This window comes from Bufo gargarizans, chromosome 6 (genome assembly GCF_014858855.1).
Source record: "Bufo gargarizans isolate SCDJY-AF-19 chromosome 6, ASM1485885v1, whole genome shotgun sequence".
Lineage (NCBI taxonomy): Eukaryota > Metazoa > Chordata > Amphibia > Anura > Bufonidae > Bufo > Bufo gargarizans.
This window is the reverse complement of record NC_058085.1, coordinates 338,356,565-338,376,877: the sequence shown is the minus strand read 5'-3', so window position 1 is coordinate 338,376,877 and position 20,313 is coordinate 338,356,565. Positions and strand designations below refer to the sequence as shown.

At 45.6% G+C, this 20,313-nt stretch overlaps 1 protein-coding gene across 1 annotated transcript in view; it reads left to right on the top strand.

The window, feature by feature from the left end:
• MGMT (O-6-methylguanine-DNA methyltransferase) overlaps positions 1-20,313 on the top strand; it is a 461,907-nt gene that overhangs the window by 311,232 nt on the left and 130,362 nt on the right. Inside the window, exon 4 of the mRNA XM_044298325.1 lies at positions 3,110-3,270. Within this exon, the coding sequence (XP_044154260.1) occupies positions 3,110-3,270 (161 nt within the window). The remainder of the gene's footprint in view (positions 1-3,109; positions 3,271-20,313) is intronic.

Sequence of the window (20,313 nt, the reverse complement as noted above, 5' to 3'; positions counted from 1 at the left end):
TTACCCCTGTACTGTGCCATCACTGTGTTTATTACCCCTGTACTGTGCCATCACTGTGTTTATTACCCCTGCATGGTGACATCACTGTGTTTATTATCTCTGTACTGTGAGATCACAGTGTTTATTATCCCTGTACGGTGACATCACTGTTTATTATCTCTGTACTGTGAGATCACAGTGTTTATTATCCCTGTACTGTGAGATCACAGTGTTTATTATCCCTGTACGGTGACATCGCTGCTTATTATCTCTGTACTGTGACATCACTCCCTGTACACACACTTGTTTGTCCTTTTTTGCAGTACCTGCTTCAGCCTGCAGGTGTTGCATTTCCTAAAGCCAAACCTAATAGCATAAGTCAGAACAGACTAAAAGGATACAGGCAGACAAGTACTGCACAGAGACTGTGACTCTGTCTGAGGTCATGCAGGGCCAGCCGGTTAATGCCCAGTATATCATTTTAAAGGCCAGCTAGATTTGCAAGTCTGCGCAGCACAAACATTTTGGAATCTAATTCTCTGTAGAAGCAGCCAATTAAATATGCTAATGAAGCTGGATGTTCTGTTTCATGGTGGCAGCATGGCCAAAAGAAAACCTCTATGGAGCTCACGCTTCTGTCTCTATACAGAACGACGGGAAATTCCAAATACCAAATAAGGTCACTCAGGGAAAAAAAAATGCTGCAACATGGTGTTTATAGGTAAACAAACAAGTGCTGAAAGTACCGTAGCTATGATACACAGAAGATGAAGCAAATGTATATCCAATTTAGATCATACAAATGATGGTGATTCTGCTATGAAATAGTAATATACAGCTCAATTCTTAAAGCGGAATCTGCATAAAATCTGTGTCTTAGGTTTCAGTAGATCTCATTCATTTTTAATGGCTAGTGATAAGTTCGGTACTGTTCCCATAGTGACTAAGCAAGCCAGTTCCCTCATTTTAAAGACAGAAATATGGATATACATTTTTTTTATTTTTTATTATTAATTAGAGTTGGACTGCTTGTATCCTTGCAAAATAGATTGGATGAGCGTTAACGGCTATGCTCACTTTTGAAGCCATTTTTTTGTATTGTTCGAATGCTTCTAATATAAAAGCCAAATCAATTTTCCAAATAGTCTTGTTTTCAATTATCCTTGTATTTTGTGTATGTAACTCCTGGGTAGACAATGGTGTCACCATGGTAACAGACTACAAACAAACCATGTGTGGTCTGATCCTGCAGTCTCTTGTTTTTCCCATTTGCCCATTGTTTACTAACCTACAAACAGTAAAAGATGAAGCAGAGGTAGAAGAGTAACAACTGTGGGGTCAGTCCACACATGGGATTGTTTATAGTCTGTAACCATGGAGATATAGAGGTCTGTATAGGAGCTGTATACACTAGTTAAAATTTTACCTATTTTAATAATCCTATTGCTCCATGTTGTATTTTAGAAATAAATATTGGTCGACGCAGACTTCCCACTTTACCCACTGAATAATAGTGTATATTTCATGAGTGTGTTTTTAGTGTACTGATTGCAGTGCTATTTTCATGGTTCTACAGAGCACCTTAAAGGGAACCTGTCATGTGGATATTTGATTATAATCTAACTAATTATATACAATCATGAACTACTAAAAAGTACCTTAGATGTATTCACTTACTGGTGTGACAGATGGTTACCTCATAATATACACACAAAGATGCTGCATGCTAATGAGCTGTTTTGAGTCCAGCGTGATGTCATTGAGTCCAGCGTATATTTAATTCAGAGCTATAGCCACTCCCCTGCCCACCTGCTTCTGATTCATATGGAAAAAAAACTGTCAATCAGCAGCAGGTAGGCGGGGAGAGTCAGGAGCTCATGAATATTCAGGCCTCATCATTATCAGCTGGAGCTTTTCAATACAAGATGTTGGTAGATTGACTGGGTCAATTAAAGAAAGTGACCCAGCATTTTGCTAAGAGAATCAGTCCCTTATTTATGTTGCCCTTAGTTAGGACACCATCAAGCTGGTGACAGGTTCCCTAAGGTAAATGGGCATATGTAGTGCTCTTCTAGGAACCCATTTGACCATTGAGCAGAGCCTGTGCTCGCTTGCCATCTACTCTAGGGTAGGGTCACAAACAGTACTTGGCTATTGAAGCCCCTTTTAGCCTGTGCCTACTAAATTACTTAATGAATTGTTTCATCTTGACAAACCTGTATATACAGAAGCTAGCCCGGTGATCGGTGGATCACCATGGCTTCTGTTCCAGAAACCGCCTATTGTCTCACGTTCTCACTGGGGCCACACCTGGAAATATATTTCTGTTATATCAGCTTCTGAAGAACAAAGGTATTATTACAAGCCAACCTTTCAAAAGAGCAGAGGTTCATGTAAGACATAGATGGGCCAAGTCTTGTCTGCCAGCGTGAGAGCCAGTCTTAGTTGTCAGGTCATTGCTGTGGGTCGAGAGGTTGACATCAGGTTGTCATTGCATGTGCTAGTACCTTTTAGTAGCTTGTAATTACAGTAACTACAAAGTATAAGACCGCATTCACATCTGCGGCACTTTGTTCCGGCTGTCTGTTGCGGTACAAATGCCGGCTATCTGACAGACCAAAAACAATTGCATGGAACGGTTTTTATCTGAACCAAACCAGGCATTTATTCTGGAAGGAGGCCAGATCACCACCAGACCTCATGTGAGTGAACTGTAGGACTCTATTGTAGATGTGAACGTGGCCTCAATCATAGTGGAACAAAACATTACATAATATATTACATAAGATGTGCCTAGCAGATATATTATAGTATATAGTACTTCATCGAACATTATCTAATTAGATTATATTGTAGATCGTTCAGTTTCAACTTCCCATGTTGTAACTTTGTTCCCTGTCATTATTTTATAGTTTTAATGAAATATAGTAACTTTTAGTAGCAGTATTCCTTTTAATCCTAATCTGGTTAATCACTTCCTTTAATTCCAAACAGCCCGTGACTACACGTGTTACCAGAACGTGGACGTGTGTTTTCCATTGAGTTGGGTTTGTTTTGCTTGCTAATTTATTGCAGGAAAGTAACATAACATGGTTGGAAGGAAAACACATTAATGTTCTGTCGCTTGCAGGGCTGAGGATGCCTCGACGTCTTTCAAGGTATGCGAGGGCCCTGAGGAAATGATTGCACCGCTGAAACAGTGCACAGACTGGCTGCGAGCCTACTTCTGTGAGCCATCGCTGACGGAGAAATACACCGTACCTGCTTTCCACCATCCACTATTTCAGAAAGGTATCATTGTTTTGTCTTGATAGATACAGTATATCACTTGGCAGTGCCACCATGGTCCTTTTATACTCCGAAAACAGACAAATGCCTCGAGTGATGTAGTTGCAAAGGTCTTAGTAATCTTCCAAGACCTTTATTGGTTTTGGCACACGATGGAACATTTTTTGGCTCTTGATACCTTAACTTCCCTTTTGACTGTGCAAAAAAAAAAAGATTCGAAAAAAATCGACAGGTCGTGGGTCCAAGTCAATGGGTCTCTTGTTCTCAGGAACGTTTTAGTATTTCACCATAGCACCTGTTGTGCATCATGAGGGTGTTCTTGTAGACCTGATTTAGGACACAAGGCGTAGACAATAAGTACAGCAGATATATTTGGTCTAGGGGGGCCATTAGGGCATTTACCAAGGCCACAAGCCTCTCTGTCAAATGATTACACTGGTTAAAGTTTAAGTATATACCTGAAAAAAGGGCAACTAAGGGTGCGTTCTCATCTGCGGCATGCCTGATCCGGCACAAGTGTCAGCTGGACAAAAAAACCTGTTTCATTCAGACCCTGCATTTATGCTGGAAAGCATCCAGATCACCGTTGGACACCATTATAGTCCATAGGGATCCAAAAGTGAAATGTAGAATATGGCAATGCCGATTCCAGCGAAATCCGGCAGGCTGCTGTCTGCCAGAACAGCCTGCTGGATCCGTTGCCGTGTATGTGAATGTACCTTCTGAAATGTACTTTGTTAACCCAGCTCAAGTGTATCATGGCTATAGTGGATTTTAAGCGGCTCATGACTTTTACCAGAAGTGGTGTCACATGTGCATGTGCCACGTCCACATCAGTTTCATTGACTCGAGCTACGCTGCAGTACCACAGACAACCTGTTTGATGCTGTTTTAGAAGAAAGAAGCCATATTTCTTCCCCCTAATGGTCTTAGAGGTGGAACATTTCATCCAAGTTTCCAACACCTTATTTTTATTTTACTTTTTGATACAGCGCTACCATATTCCATAACGATGTACGCTGGAGACATATTGCTCAAGAGCTAATAAATAGAATGGTGCACAGCAATGGAAGATTCCACTAAAACACTGTTTATTTAAAATAATGTTATTTTATTGTTTTAAAGTGTAACCGTTATGTTTTCATAAACAAATATCTATTTTAGCATATGTTACTGCTGCAGCAGCATTATGCATAAAGCAATCTTTAGTTTCTTCACATACCACTGTTTTACTTGAGTTTTTCCCTTAGTTACGGCTGTTTAAACATTTACAATATAAAGACCTTCTCAAGATGGCTCCTCTGACAGTTCTCTGAGGTCAAAACTGCTTTCCCTCACTTCCCATACACACTTGCTGTAGCCAGCAGCTCCCTGTCAGCCAATCAGATTGGATTACTGAGAGACACGCCTCCTCACTCTGAAGCCTAATGCAGGCATGCAGTGTGAAGGACCGCCCCTCCGTCTTCCTATCTGGAGACAGACCAGCCCTAGCAACTGTCTTTTAAGGGAGCAGTGGAAATGGACAGAGGACATTAATGAAAGCTGTTATTATAAGGTAATTACCAGATCTTTTGACAATCCTTGACAGACTAAGGCTACTTTCACACTAGCGTTCATGGGTCCGTTCGTGAGCTCCGTTTGAAGGAGCTCACGAGCGGACCCAAACGCCTCCGTCCAGCCCTGATGCAGTCTGAATGGACGCGGATCCGCTCAGACTGCATCAGTCTGGCGGCGTTCAGCCTCCGCTCCGCTCGCCTCCGCACGGACAGGCGGACAGCTGAACGCTGCTTGCAGCGTTCGGGTGTCCGCCTGGCCGTGCGGAGGCGTGCGGATCCGTTCAGACTTACAATGTAAGTCAATGGGAACGGATCCGCTTGAAGATGTCACCATATGGCTCAATCTTCAAGCGGATCCGTCCCCCATTGACTTTACATTGAAAGTCTGAACGGATCCGCGCAGGCTACTTGCGCACTTGCGAATTTTTTTAAAGTTATTAATGCAGACGGATCCGTACTGAACGGAGCCTCCGTCTGCATTAATATGATCGGATCCGTTCAGAACGGATCCGATCAAGCGCAAGTGTGAAAGTAGCCTAAGGGTGGTTTCACACTAGCGTTATGGAGTCCGTTATGGCTTTCCGTTATAACAGGGTTATAACGGAACATAACGGAATCCATAAGACGTTTTGCTGCCCATAGACTTGCATTATGACGGAATGCAAAACGGACACCTTTAAAAGGCTTTCTGTTTGCTTTCCATCGTAGTAGAAGTCTATGCGAATCAAAACAAATCCGTCTGGTTCCCGTTATGCAAGACGGAAAACAAAGTCCTGTCGACAAAGTTTCCGTCTTGCATAACGGGACCCAGACGGATCAGTTATGTTTTCTTATAGACTTCTATTAGGATGGAGCAAAACGGAATGCCTCTAAAAGGCTTCGTTTTGCATTCCATCCTATGGATTCCGTTATGTTCCGTTATAACCCTGTTATAACGGAAAGCCATAACGGAATCCCTAACGCTAGTGTGACCCCGCCCTAGCTCTAATAAACTAAATTAAAAAAATATGACAGTTACACTTTAAACTAACAGTATTTTAGTGGAATCTTCTGGTGCAGTGCACCGTTCTTTTTATCTGCTGTTGAGTATTTGTCTCTGCGTGGTTCTTCCGTCGTCCCAAGATGTCTGACCGGCACACGAGCACATGTGTGTATGTGTATATATACTGTATATATAGTTTTGTTTCTATGTATTATCTTGATTCCATTGCAATGTCTGGTGTCCATTTGACTATATATTGCCGAGATCTATCTTTTCTTACTAGCCTGATGAAGGTGACGGACCGTCACTGAAACGTGTAGCTTCTGTTTTTAGGTTATTTTATTGTTTTAAATAAACAGTGTTTCAGTGGAATCTTCCGGTGCCGTGCACCATATTTTTATCTGCCCTTGAGCATTCTGTCTCCACGTGGTTCTTCCGGCATCCCAAGAGGTCTGACCGGCACACGCGCGCAGCAGCCCGGCATTTCTCCCTCATGGGGGTATTCCTATTCTTCTCTAGTGTTGTTCCTAGGATGCACAGCACATCCACCTAACATTACTTGTACTGTTTACTGAAGGTATCACACAAGGGAGCGCTCCCGCTGTATTTTTATGCTGTCATTGGTACCTGTCCCCATTGGGGCTCACAGTCTAAATTCCAAATGAACCCCCTATGTTTTTGGAGTGCTGGAGGAAACCCATGCAAGCTCAGAGAATATACAAACTCCATGCAGATGTTGCACTTGGTTGGATTCAAACTCAAAACACCAGTACTACAAAGCAACGGTGCTAACCACTGAGCTGTCTACAGTTCTAAGTTGCCAACCTAACCATGAACATACCCTTTAAGCAGGGGCATGTTTTCAAGCAGAGAAGACCCTATAGTACAAATCAGAATGATCAACCTGTCATAATTGGCCCTTTTTTATACGGTTGCATCAATTCAGCCGTATGAATACACCGGGGCTGAGTTATTGCAAGCCTCCAACTGCCTCGTTCGGAAGTGCCGACATGGATTTATAGTGTTAACCACCCTTGGAGTGGGAGGATCTTGGGAGACAGGAAAAACTGAATGATTCCACCCTTTAAAGGGCTTCTGTCACTCCACTAAACTCATTCTTTTTTTTTTGGTCTCCCTACAATCCTTATGCTGCGATTTCTCAATATATAGGGCTATTACACTGTTTGGTTCAGTAGTTCTATCAAAAAACTGACTTTTATAATATGCAAATTACCTCTCTAGCAGCAGGTAGGGCGGCTACCTGCTGCTAGCAGCCGCATCCTCCATTCATAATGACGCCTCCTCCTCATGTTGATTGACAGGGCCAGCGGACGCGCTCGTCCTCTGACTGGCCCTGTCTGCGTTTTAAATCTCGCGCCGGTCTTCAGTTGGCGCAGGCGCACTCAGAGGAGGACGCTCGCTCGGCCGCTCCATCCTCAGTGCGCCTGCGCCGGGTGTACATGTGACGTCATCGGCGCAGGCACACTGAGGATGGAGCGGCCGAGCGAGCGTCCTCCTCTGAGTGCGCCTGCGCCAACTGGAGACTGGCGCGAGATTTAAAACGCAGACAGGGCCAGTCAGAGGACGAGCGCGTCCGCTGGCCCTGTCAATCAACATGAGGAGGGGGCGTCATTATGAATAGAGGATGCGGCTGCTAGCAGCAGGTAGCCGCCCTACCTGCTGCTAGAGAGGTAATTTGCATAATATAAAAGTCAGTTTTTTGATAGAACTACTGAACCAAACAGTGTAATAGCTATATATATTGAGAAATCGCAGCATAAGGATTGTAGGGAGACCAAAAAAAAATTATGAGTTTAGTGGAGTGACAGAAGCCCTTTAATTGCCAGATTTGAAATAAAGTATAGTCACTTAGGAGAGGAGATTTTTAACAGCAGCCCTTTCTCCTACCTGACTTAATATAAGGGTTGGACCTGCAGGTATACCACCACCTTAAAGGGGTTCTCCAGGATTTACTTATTGTTGACCTATCCTCAGGATAGGTCATCAATATAGAATGTGTCGGCAGATAAGAACCATTTGGCCCATCTAGTCTGCCCAATATACTGAATACTATGAGATCGGCAGGAGCCTGACTCCCGGCACCCGCACCAATCAGCTGTTTTAGGAGGCCAGAGCTGTGGCCTCCTAGCAGCTTACCAAGCACAGTGCCATACATTGTTGTGTAGCAGCTGAGCTTGGTACCGTAGCGCAGACCCATTCACTTGAATCAGGATGAGCTGCGTCTAGGCCATGTGACCGATGAATGTGACGTCACTGGCCTAGGAAGAGGACTAATCATCGCTCATGGAGCGCTGCATGCTCGTCATACAACTGATTGGAGTGGCTGCCAGGAGTTGGACCTCCGCCGATCTCATGATTAGGTAGCTGATCAGACGCTTCCTCTTGGTTTACATTGAGCGGTGAAATGTTATATAAGCAGGAGTCAGATGTACAGCAAACAACAGAAAATCAAAGTGCATCTGTCAGCAGTTTTGTACCTATGACACTGGCTGACCTGTTACATGTGCGCTTGGCAGCTGAAGGCATCTGTGTTGGTCCCATGTTCATATGTGCTGGTATATGAAGTTTTAATATGTGCAAATGAGCCTCTAGGAGCAACAGGGGCGTTGCTGTTACACCTATTGGCTCGGCTCTCTCTACATCTGGCGCGTCCTCTGTACTTTGATTGATAGGACCAGGTAGTGATCGTGTTTGCACTACCTGACCCTGCCAATCAAAGTTGAAAGGGTGCATCTGTTGCAGAGAGTGCTGAGCTCTAGGTGTAACGGCAGCGCCCCTGTTGCTCCTAGAAGCTCCTTTGCATTTACTAAAACTTCATTTTTCTCAGCAATGCGAGCACATATGAACATGGGACCAACACAGATGTCTTCAGCTGCCAAGTGCACATGAAACAGGTCAGTCAGTGTCATAGGTACAAAACTGCTGACTAGAGATGAGCGAACCTCTGTTTTAAGTTCGGCGTCTAAAGTTCGGGTTTGGATTAGCGGAGAATCCCGATCTGGAACCGGATATGGATTCCGACTTCCGTTGTGGTCCGTGGTAGCGGAATCAATAATGGCCGATTATTGATTCCGCTACCACGGACCACAACGGAAGTCGGAATCCATATCCGGTTCCAGATCGGGATTCTCCGCTAATCCAAACCCGAACTTTAGACGCCGAACTTAAAACAGAAGTTCGCTCATCTCTACTGCTGACGGATGCTGTGTATTAAAATGCACATGAATGTGTTTTTGTGTATCATTATTTGTGTATTTTTTAAGCAGTTTGTAGTTTTGATCACATTAGTGACCGGTGTGGTCGGCTGACAGTTGAGGGGCCCAGCCTTATCAAGACTTTTTGCGACACCAAAAAATCCTCAGTTTGAGAGTAAACAGGAGCTGCTCATTGGTATGCAGACGTTTCAGTGGGGGAGAATCTGTCAGCTGTCAGAAATATATTAACAAATAATCTATGAAATGCAAAGTCTTATCAGTGGAAACTAGAAAAAAAAAAATTCTATGTGTAGAACTTTCCCCACACGGGGAGCTAAGGTATGAATAATGCAATACAACTGCTAACATTTAAGAAAATAGGAGCAGGTTTGGGGGAAAAAAATAACACATAAACAGTAGTCTGCATAGATATGTAAATTAAATTAATTAAATTACTGGAGTGAATGAGGCTTGATAGGTGTCAGATTATCCCCTCTTCTGGATTGTTAGATGGTCATAGAAAACATTATAAAGTACTGTGTACTAAAGAGGGTCGGTCACCAGGGAATTCCCTGATCACTGTTGGTAGGACTAGCTCAGCTGCATGTATGAGAGTACTTGTAACCCATATGCAAATGGACAATTAAGTGCACTGAAGGCGGGCACAAGCCACTCCTCCTAGCTCCTCCTGCTTCCTCTGCCAGTCCCTTCTTATAAGGATATGGACACCTTTGTAAAAAAAAATTATAATTTTACACTTATTAATTTTATGGAGAAAATCATTTCTCCAATTGGTTCTATTTATCTATCTTTTTTCGTTTTTGTTCTACAGCCTCAGGTGCTTCCTATGCACAGCAGGCTGCCCTCAGTGAGTTTACAGAGCATCCGTCATCTGACGGATTCTCTGTAACTCCTCCTGTGCTCACGGGAGCGCGCACTGTCTTCCTCTCCCTCCTCCCCCCCTAGTCAGGAGCCCTGTATCAGAAGCTGCCAGGTCTGGCACACATGAAGCCCCTCCCCTTTCTGAGAAGCTCCACCCCTCACAGACGTATGTGAGTAATGTGCACACAGTAGTTCTATCTGTATAATGGACATGTAGCAGGGCTGTGTGCGAAATGTCTATATAGTAGACTATCTGTGTAATGGGCATGTGGTAGAGCTGTGTATGTATATAGTAGTTGTCAGGTGGGCGCTATGTAATAGCCCCCATTGCTATGCAAGGTTGCATAGAATGGTTTGGACCCGCCCTCGGTGCACTTAACGGCTCATTTGCATATGGATTCAAAGTGTTTTTTTTCTCCAGAATGAAGCAACAGATGGTTTAGTGAAATGTACTGTTGCATTCAGCTGAGCTAGCCCGACATGGCAGTGTGCCTGGGTTATCCCTTAACCATTAGAAAGAAACCTCAATGTGAAAATGTCAGCGCACATCTTACTACTAATATAGTAATAAATCCATTGTAGTTTTTTGTCTTGCCCGTTTTTTTTCAGTCCAGTGTTGAGGCCCCTCCGCTCTCTGGTTTCCCTCCTATCTCTGGTGTCTTATGGCTCGTCTTTACCCTATTCCTGCCCAATCTATATAGTAGAAATAGGTAGAAAATTGGCGGATCAGAGCCGCGGACAGCCGACAGCTGCTCCCTTCTCTGTGGTCAACAAGAACCTGGTCCCAGTATAGTACTTCTGCCAGGGGCGTAGCTATAGGGGGTGCAGAGGTAGCAGTCGCTACCGGGCCCAGGAGCCTGAGGGGTCCAAAGACCCTTGTGCCACATAAGACACTGGCATTATAGAAAGTGCATGCAGGTCAATTTACACCTCTGGCTGGAGGGAAGGGGTTAGGTTAAGAATTCGGCATGAGGGGGGTGCCCTTTCAATGTTTGCCTCTAGCAGCAGGAAGGCTATGTGCTCCCCTGCCCCTTGCCAACAAGTACTGAGGGACGGGGGCCCAAGCTGAACTCTTGCACCAGGGCCCATGAGCTTTTAGCTACGCCCCTGACTTCTGCTACATGCAAGCGTCTCCTCCTCACCTCCCTGTCCTCTGCCTCCTCCAGACCCTGAATCATCACACTCAGCATAAACACTAACCACGTAGTCAGCGGCTCCAAAGAGCGTCTCGCACTCTGTAGCATCAGGCATGTCCATATATTACATAGACAGCCCATTGGGTATCATGCAGTGTATCACTTCCCCTGCGGTGGGCGCTACAGTGAAATTAAACACTTTCTACAAATTAATTCACACAAAGTTTATCAGTGCTGATTCTGGTGCGTTTCCGATTCATTTCAATGGAAAAAAGAAGCAGCATGCCCTATCAAGGGGCGTAATCTGCGCTAAATCCACCATACGAATGGGAAGCAATAAAAAAAACACTCCGTACGCGTCTGCTCATTTTTTGTAAGTTTTTTGGCGAGGATCCGCACCAAAAACCTCAAGCTGAAAATGCAGATTTGTATTGAGGTAAACATCTATTGGTAAAAATAAAAAGCATCAAAAATGCGTGCAAAAATGTGTTGAAATAAAACGTGCGGATTCCAATGCGGAATTTTGTAGGCAGATTTTCAAAATCATTGTGTGAGCAGCCACTTATAATGGATTGTCCAGTATAAGAAAAGCCATGGCTGCTTTTTTCCCCAGAATCGGCGCCGCACCTGTCTACAAGTTGATATGCAGCTCATTTCCATTAAAGTGAATGAGGCCACGGTGCAATACCAGACACAACCTGTGGACAGGAGTGGCGCTGAATCTGGAAGAAAAGAGCCATGCTTTTCTAATGACGGACAAACCCCTTTAAAATGTTGTCTCCCTCGTTCTTTTCTCTTCTGTGTTCCCTGCTTCTTCTTCTTTTCTTTTTTTTCCGTCTGTAAAGCTGTTAAACACCAGAAATTATTGAGGTGCTTTATCTCCGAATGAAATTTTCAGCGGCTCAATAACTGTTAATATTGCTGGGATTTCTCAAATTTTGCTGTCAAATCTATCTTCAGAAAGGGAGAGATCACGACACGACAGACAAATTGCCTTGTCGTTTTCGCACTTGAAGCGAGTACGTTGCTGTGGTCAGCACTTTGCCCCTTTGTTTGCATCCTTGTACCGGGATAATGATTTCTAAAGCCGGTATGAAAAGCCATTTATCTGCATCCTTCGGAGCATCAGCCACGTGCTGATATCTTTCTAATGGTCTCTGCCGAGCGCCGATGAATCTCAATAAATGCATATACAGATAAATTCTGATGAAAGCCTCTGCCGGGCGTAAGTATTCAACGCAAGCTGCTCCTGGACTGAAGGGTCTATTGTCGGATGGTGCAATATACCACTGGAATGTCAAGGTAGCTAATGTAATTACACCCAGATTTTGCCAAAAAGGATGGAATGAGTAGAAAATTGAGTGCACAATAGATTATTAAAAGTATAGAGCGCTCATTCTTATTATGGCGGTTAAGACCCTGATTAACATGAGCTACATGGTCCGCGGCTGAAAGGAGCATGTATATCACTTCTTTAAGCCTGTGAAACTTTTTTACCTATTAGGAAAGCATTCCTGCCTTCTTCCAAAAACAGTGCCACACCTGTCCATGGGTCGTGTCTGGTATTGCAACCTCAGCCCCAAGACTTAAAGGGCATCTGTCAGCAGTTTTGTACCTATGACACTGGCTGACCTGTTCCATGTGTGCTTGGCAGCTGAAGGCATCTGTGTTGGTTCGATGTTCATATGTTCCTGCATTACTGAGATAAATGATGTTTTATTATATGCAAATGAGCCTCTAGGAGCAACGGAGGCGTTACCATTACACCTTGAGGCTCAGCTCTCTCTGCAACTGATGTTCCCACTGTTCTTTAGTTGACAAGACCAGGCTGGCTCTGACTTCTTCTAAGGTGCAGAGGTTGCGGCAGTTGCAGAGAGAGCGGAGCCTCTAGCAGTAAGGGCAATGCCCCCGTTGCTCCTGAAGGCTCATTTGCATACATTTTTCTCAGCAGTGGGAACACATATGAACATGGGACCAACACAGATGCCTTCAGCTGCCAAGTGCACACGGAACAGGTCAGCCAGTGTCATAAGTATAAAACTGCTGACAGATGCCCTTTAAAGAGGTTAACTTTTGATGATGTAAAAAATGTAAATCCGACATTATTTAGCACGCAAGAACAAAGCTAGAACCAGCCCTGTACCTCACATGGATCCAGAGATCTCCCCATTCATTGCTGTGGAGATCCATGAGGTGCGGTACTGCTGCAAAAGGGTGAGCGAATACACGTCTATTTAATTTTTGAAATTACATTTCTTTACAAGATCCATACCACTTGCTGAAGTGAGACAACCCCTTTAAATGCTTTCTGGCGCCAACTCCCTGTTCTTACTTCTCCGGGTCCGCGATGCAACGCTGGCCTCCCTTTGTGTCAACATACGGTTTTACAACGCTGCAGCCAATCACTGGCCGCAGCAGAGACCGAATCCCAATGTGTCATGTGACCATTTGTCATGACGTAAGGGAAGCCACCCCCTTCTTTCTCAACCACTTTAAGTGTAATAAAGTAGCTGCCTTTCTAACTATAAAAAAAACTGGTACGGAGGGTGAAAGGACCCTGCCCACAAGCTTATAATCTACAAGGGAAGGGGGGAAGAACATAGCAGCTGAGGGTGACAGCTGCTTTTTTGGCTATGTGGTGGTAGCATGCTTATTGCAGGTGGTAGGCTTTCCTAAAGAGGTGGGTTTTCAGGTTACTTTTGAAGGTTTGGACGTTGGAGGAGAGTCTGATGTGCTGGGGTAGCGAGTTCCAGAGTGTGGGTTCTCCACTGAAACTTAGAGTAAGGGCTCGTTCACACAAACGTGTGCTGCCCGTTGCCATATTGCGGACCGCATTTGCGGATCCGCAATACACAGGCACCGTTCCGTGTGCATTCCGCGTCACGGATGCGGACCCATTCACTTCAATGGGTCCGCAAATCCAGAGATGCGGAACGGAAGCACGGAACGGAAGCACTACGGAAGCCCTACGGAGTGCTTCCTGGGGTTCCTATTCCGTGATTCCGCACCGCAAAAAGATAGAACGGCTCTTTCTTTTTGCGGAACGAAGGAATCGCGGACCCATTCGAGTAAAATGGGTCCACGATCCCCATGCGGCTGCCCCACGGATTGTGCCCGTGCATTGCGGGCACCAATTTGCGGTCCACAGCACGGGCTTCGTTCCTAAGAGTGTTATGGCTACTTCAGTCGTACTCTGACTCAGCACTGCACCCGCAGGCTCTGTTTGGTACTGCAAATTCTTTTAAATTAGGGTCCACTCCCACATCCGCAGCCACGGAAAAGAAAAGGCATTTCTATCGTAATGCCGGCCATGTGCAATCCGCAAAATGCGTAACGCACATGGCTGGTGTTCGTGTTTTGCGGATCTGCAATTTGCGGATCGTAAAACAGTTGCGGACGTGTGAATGGGCCCTTAGACTGTGATGCTCATCCTATACCATGCTGGGCAAGAAATGACACTGTGTAGTAGAAAGGGCTGTGGTGCTTTACCTAGTGCTGTGGCCACTCCATCCTTTCTCTGTCATCGGTATCAAGTAATAAACATCAATATGAAATCACACCGCCACCTGTAGATTGCATGCATCCCCTGGTTAATCCAGCATAGAAACAAAAACAGTAGTCGATGGATCCGTGTTCATGAGTCGGTTGTTCTCGTTCTGACAGTCACGGTCATCTGTACTTTATTACCTGTCTGATCATTTCCAGGTTTATCTGCAAAGAACTGGATTGAAAACACGAGAAACCATTGAAATATTTTTCACTTATGAAAAACTTACTGGACCTGAGCTAGTCATCGACGCAAAGTAGCCTATTGCTGATTCCTCCTGACAACCTGTGACTAAATTGCCAACTGGCTGTTACCATTCCCTTCGTTAGGCCTCATGCACACGACCATGCATTTTTTTTGCGGTCCGCAAACTGCAGATCCGCAAAAAACCGAAGCCGCCCGTGTGCCTCCCGCAATTTGAGGAACGGAACGGTCGGCCCATTGTAAAAATGCCTATTCTTGTGCGCAAAACAGACAAGTATAGGAGTGCTGTCCGCATCTTTTGAGGCGCCATTGAAGTGAACGGGTCCGTACCTGAGCCGCAAAAACTGCGGCTTGGATGCGGACCCGAACTACGGTCGTGTGCATGAGGCCTCATATGGAGTACTGATTACACAAATCCCTAATTGGGCACACCCAGTTGTCAATTTATTCATAGATTTCAAGGAGGAATAAGAGAGGAATGGCACAATGTAGAATTATTTATAAACCAAATACCAGTTTTTACTAAAATTGCCATGTGAGGGGTGTTGGCAGGTTCTCTTTAAAGACTGGAGTGTCCTGGTCATCAGCTGTAAAAAATAAAGTATTGGAATCGCACTCACCAGATCTTGCGGTCAACCGAAATGCAACAGCCCACCTGGAGTCCAAGATTCTTTAGGGCTCCCTCATAGTAAATCCGAAAAAAAGCAATGGAGGCAGCATATCCGGTAAAAAAACCCTTTAATGGGCACAGCCAAGTGAACTTAACGTGCAAAAAAGTTGTGACGTTTCGGCCGCTTCACAGCCTTTATCAAACACCCTGTGCCATTTAAAAGTACCTGCTTAAATATATTAAAACACACCCACTATGAATGGAGTGGCCAATAACAAAGACAAGAGATAATGATGTCATACAGAGTGCGCCCACAGGTGCTCTTACAAGGTATCTCAATCATATGTGTTAGGTCCCCATATCCAACATACCTACAGAGCGCACGTGTATCACGGCGTACCCAGGCTTCTGGCGCGCATGTCGGGAGAAAGGGAATAGCGTCACCGGCCGCCTCCCTCCGAGTCAGCTGAACGCAGGCAGCTCCGCCCCTTCATCGCGCGTCATCAGAGAAATCTCCCGGCATGCGCGCCGTTGCCAGGGACGCCTAGGAGTCACTTCCTCCCCGTCGCTTACAAGCGATCGCTCCACCGCATCGCGTCCACAGCGCCAGCTGCCAAACCCCAGATCAGGTGGCACAAACAGAGTGACTCACCTGGCATTTGCGCCCTCTCACGCGAAGGGGGACATCCGCACATGGGCAGGCAGCAACACCACGCCTCCAGCCAAGTACCCGGCCTTGGTGACGCCGCGGCTCCGCCCTCCCCATGTCCGTCCCCCCCAGCTCTGTCAAAGACGCAACTGTGGTCTGAACCCGCCCCTTGCTGTGACGCGCGGCGTGGGACGACCGCTTACACGTCAGGGACGAAGAATAATTCCCTCATAGCATACCGTGCTCTGATCTATGCGGGCCAGGGAATAAGTGAAAAAATATGTGCATAGTACAAAGTACAATTAAATGAACACTACACAGAGAACAGATTGTCATGGTCATTTTACACATTTGTTACCGAGAATTCTATGTTCATTCCGAACGGTTGCAGGGCTCTCAATTCAAAGATCCACTTAAGTTCTTTCTTACGCAAAATGCGATCCTTATCTCCCCCTCGTCTCAGGGGGCCGACAGAATCAATAATTCTAAAGCGTAGTTGGTTGACCGAGTGTCCACGCTCCACGAAGTGTTTCGCCACCGGCTTGTCTATCTGAGCCCTACGGATATTGCTCTTGTGTGAGTTGATGCGCTCCCTGGCTTCCATTGTGGTTTCCCCTATGTAAATAAGGCCACACGGGCACGTGATCATATATATCACGTCCCGTGACCTGCATGTGTAGAAGTTTTTTATCTTATAAGGCTTGCCACTGTAGGGATGGGCAAAGGTATCTCCCTTGAGCATGTTACCACAATTGCAACAACCAAGGCAGGGAAAACATCCCAACTTCCTTGGTGCCAGATACCTCTGCCCATCCCCCCGTGGCTCACCAACTTCAGTCCTCACCAATTTATCACGCAGGCTGGTCCCTCTCTTGTATGCCATCATGGGGAAATCAACAAACTCCTCCACACTGGGTAATCCTTTTTGTAAGATGTGCCACTCTTTACGAATGATCCGCGCTATATCACCACTCTTAGATCCGTATGTGGAGACAAACGGAATCCGTTTAGCCTCCCTCTCCTTCACCTTCCCTTGGAGCGTGGACTCTCGGTCAACCTTCCCCACCTTCAGTGAGATCTTCTCCACTAATCGTCGTGGGTATCCCCTATCAAGGAATTTCCTTCCCATCTCCTCCACCCTCCTCCCAAAACACTCCTCCCCAGATACCACCCGTCTCACCCTCAACATCTGACTCCAGGGTAACGACTCTATCATCCGTCGGGGGTGATTACTCCTGAAGTCTAACAAATTGTTCCTGTCTGTTGGTTTGTGGAAAATATCGGTTTCAATACCTCCCTCCTTAATATGTACCATCACGTCTAGAAATTGCAGGGAAACTGACGACATTGTCATGGTAAACCCCAACCCGGGCACCATATTATTGAGGAACTCACAAAACAGCTGTAGTTCACCTTGGGAGCCTCCCCACACCACAAAAATGTCGTCGATGTAGCGCCACCAGCACCGGGCTCTCCTAAACAAGTCGGCCTGATAAATGAGTCTGTCCTCCACCTCTGCCATGAACATGTTGGCATAAGTGGGCGCCACGTTCGAGCCCATGGCCACTCCACGCATTTGTTGGTAATAGGTGTTCCCAAAGCGAAAATAATTTCGCCTCAGGACCACCTCCAAGAGATGGAGGACAAACCCACGGCCGCCTAGGGAGAGCCCGGTGCGGGCCAGGGCCACATCGACGACATTCAATCCATAGGTGTGTTCTATGGAGGTGTAAAGAGAGACTACATCGAAACTGACAAGGATGGGGTCAGGAGGTAAGCTCAACTCTCTGAGCCTCAACAAAAAGTGGCTGGTGTCCCTGATGTATGAGGGGGCGCTGGTGGCGTGAACCCGCAATACCCTATCAAGAAATATCGCTATCTTGCTGAAGATTGAGTCCCTACCCGACACAATGGGCCGGCCCGGGGGATCAACCAAGCTTTTATGTATTTTGGGAAGCACATAGAACAGGGGAGTGACCGGGTGTTTAATCAGAAGGAATTCCCTGACTTCAATATCGATGATACCCCCAACCAGGGCTTCACCGATAATTGTTTCCAAAATACGTTTGATGTCCCATTTGGGATCATTCTGAAGCTCAACATAAACCTCCCGGTCACCCAGCTGTCCATGTACTTCCCGTTCATAGCTAGGTGTGTCCATCACCACCACCGCCCCTCCCTTATCAGCAGATTTAATCGTGAGAGATTTATCCTCTGTCAGTTGTTTAAGTGCCTCTTTTTCCCCCCTCGTCAGGTTCGATGTAGCCCTCCCCTCCTTCAGCTCCCTCAAGGTCTCAATCTGTTTAGAAACAATGGCAATATATGCTTCCACAACGTGGTTACCACGTGGTGGAGCAAAGTCACTTTTGTTCCTCAAATCTAGTGTCTTCAAGACAAAGTCAGCATCCACCGCTCCATCCGATGCTGGCACCGTCATCCTTTCCTCCTTATCAAGAAAGAAGGCCTTCAATCTGAGTGTGCGGTAAAAACGATGGAGGTCAAGTTCCAAATCAAACCAGTCCATATCATGACCGGGACAAAAAGATAATCCACGTCCCAGGACACGTTGTTGTTCAGTGGAAAGCTGTCTCGTAGAGATGTTGACAACCAGGTTCACGGTCAGATCTGATTGCGTCTCGTCGCCCGTCCCAGTATATTCTTTTGTTTTTGGAACAATGGCGGTAAGGTTTTTCTGGGGTCTATGATATTTTCTGGTCATCAGCTGGTCTCTGCCTGGATCGCTATCAAATGATATTGTATCAGAAACTGGCATCTTCATCATTGATATTTCTTAGGCTGGGTTCACATCATGTTTTTGTCATCTGTTTAACATATTCAAAAAACGTATACGTTAACGGATACCTCAGACTGATGCCATTCAGTGGCATCCGTTCACCATGGAGTTCCACCTGCAGGATTAAAAAGTGTGGTGTACTACGCTTTCGTATCCTTTTTTTTTTTTTTTAAATATGCGTTAAACGGATGGCAGAAACGTGATATGAACCCAACCTTACGCTTTTTTTGTGCTGTTTTTACATTCAGTTTTTGTTTCGCTTTTCATGGCCTTTATAAATATACAGTAAATTTCCGTATCTGGAAGCCACAAGCAAGCTGCAGTTGAGTGATCTATTTTCTTATTATATGTTTATTATTATCTGCGTCTGTTCGGCATGTTCACTGAGTTGCCTTACAGTGAATGGGCTGTGGGATTGACTGGTTCACTACAATACCCCCTGCAGCCAAGCTGATTGAGTCAGAAATACCAAACATAGTTATTAGGGCGCATTCACAAATGGCGTAAATTTTTGCCTCATGGGCAGAAGCCGCCTTATGTTGTTTATTCATGTTTTACATGTTTTGGACTACGCTTCCAAAAATCATGCTGAAAACCGATGTCATTTGCAGTAAGACTATATACGGTTGTGAGTGTACAGCACACTTGGGGCACGTGAGAATGCACCCCTAGATATTTAGATGTTAACCAGACCAATTGGTGATTCTACCTGGAATCCATCATCAAGTTGCTGTTGATGGATCCTATTATGTTTTGCGTTACTATCCAGACAGACAGACTTAGAAACATTTGACTATCTCTTTGTCGGTTTAGGGTAGGTTCACCCGTGCTTTAGGCCTCATGCACACGACCGTTGTGTGCATCCGTGGCCGTTGTGCCGTTTTCAGTTTTTTTTCGCGGACTCATTGACTTTCAATGGGTCCATGGAAAAATCGGAAAATGCACCGTTTTGCAGCCGCATCCGTGATCCGTGTATCCTGTCCGTCAAAAAAATATGACCTGTCCTATTTTGTTTCACGGACAACGGTTCACGGACCCATTCAAGTCAATGGGTCAGTGAAAAAACACGGATGCACACAAGATTGGCATCCGTGTCTGTGTTCCGTGGCCGTAGGTTACTTTCATACAGACGGATCCGAAGATCCGTCTGCAGAAAAGCTTTTTCAGATCTAAGTTTTCACTTCGTGAAAACTCATATCCGACAGTATATTCTAACACAGAGGCGTTCCCATGGTGATGGGGACGCTTCTAGTTAGAATACACTACGAACTGTGTACATGACTGCCCCCTGCTGCCTGGCAGCACCCGATCTCTTACAGGGGGCTGTGATCCGTACAATTAACCCCTCAGGTGCCGCACCTGAAGGGGTTAATTGTGCGTATCATAGCCCCCTATAAGAGATCCGGGGCTGCCAGGCAGCAGGGGGCAGACCCCCTCTCTCCCCAGTTTAAATTTCATTGGTAACCAGTGC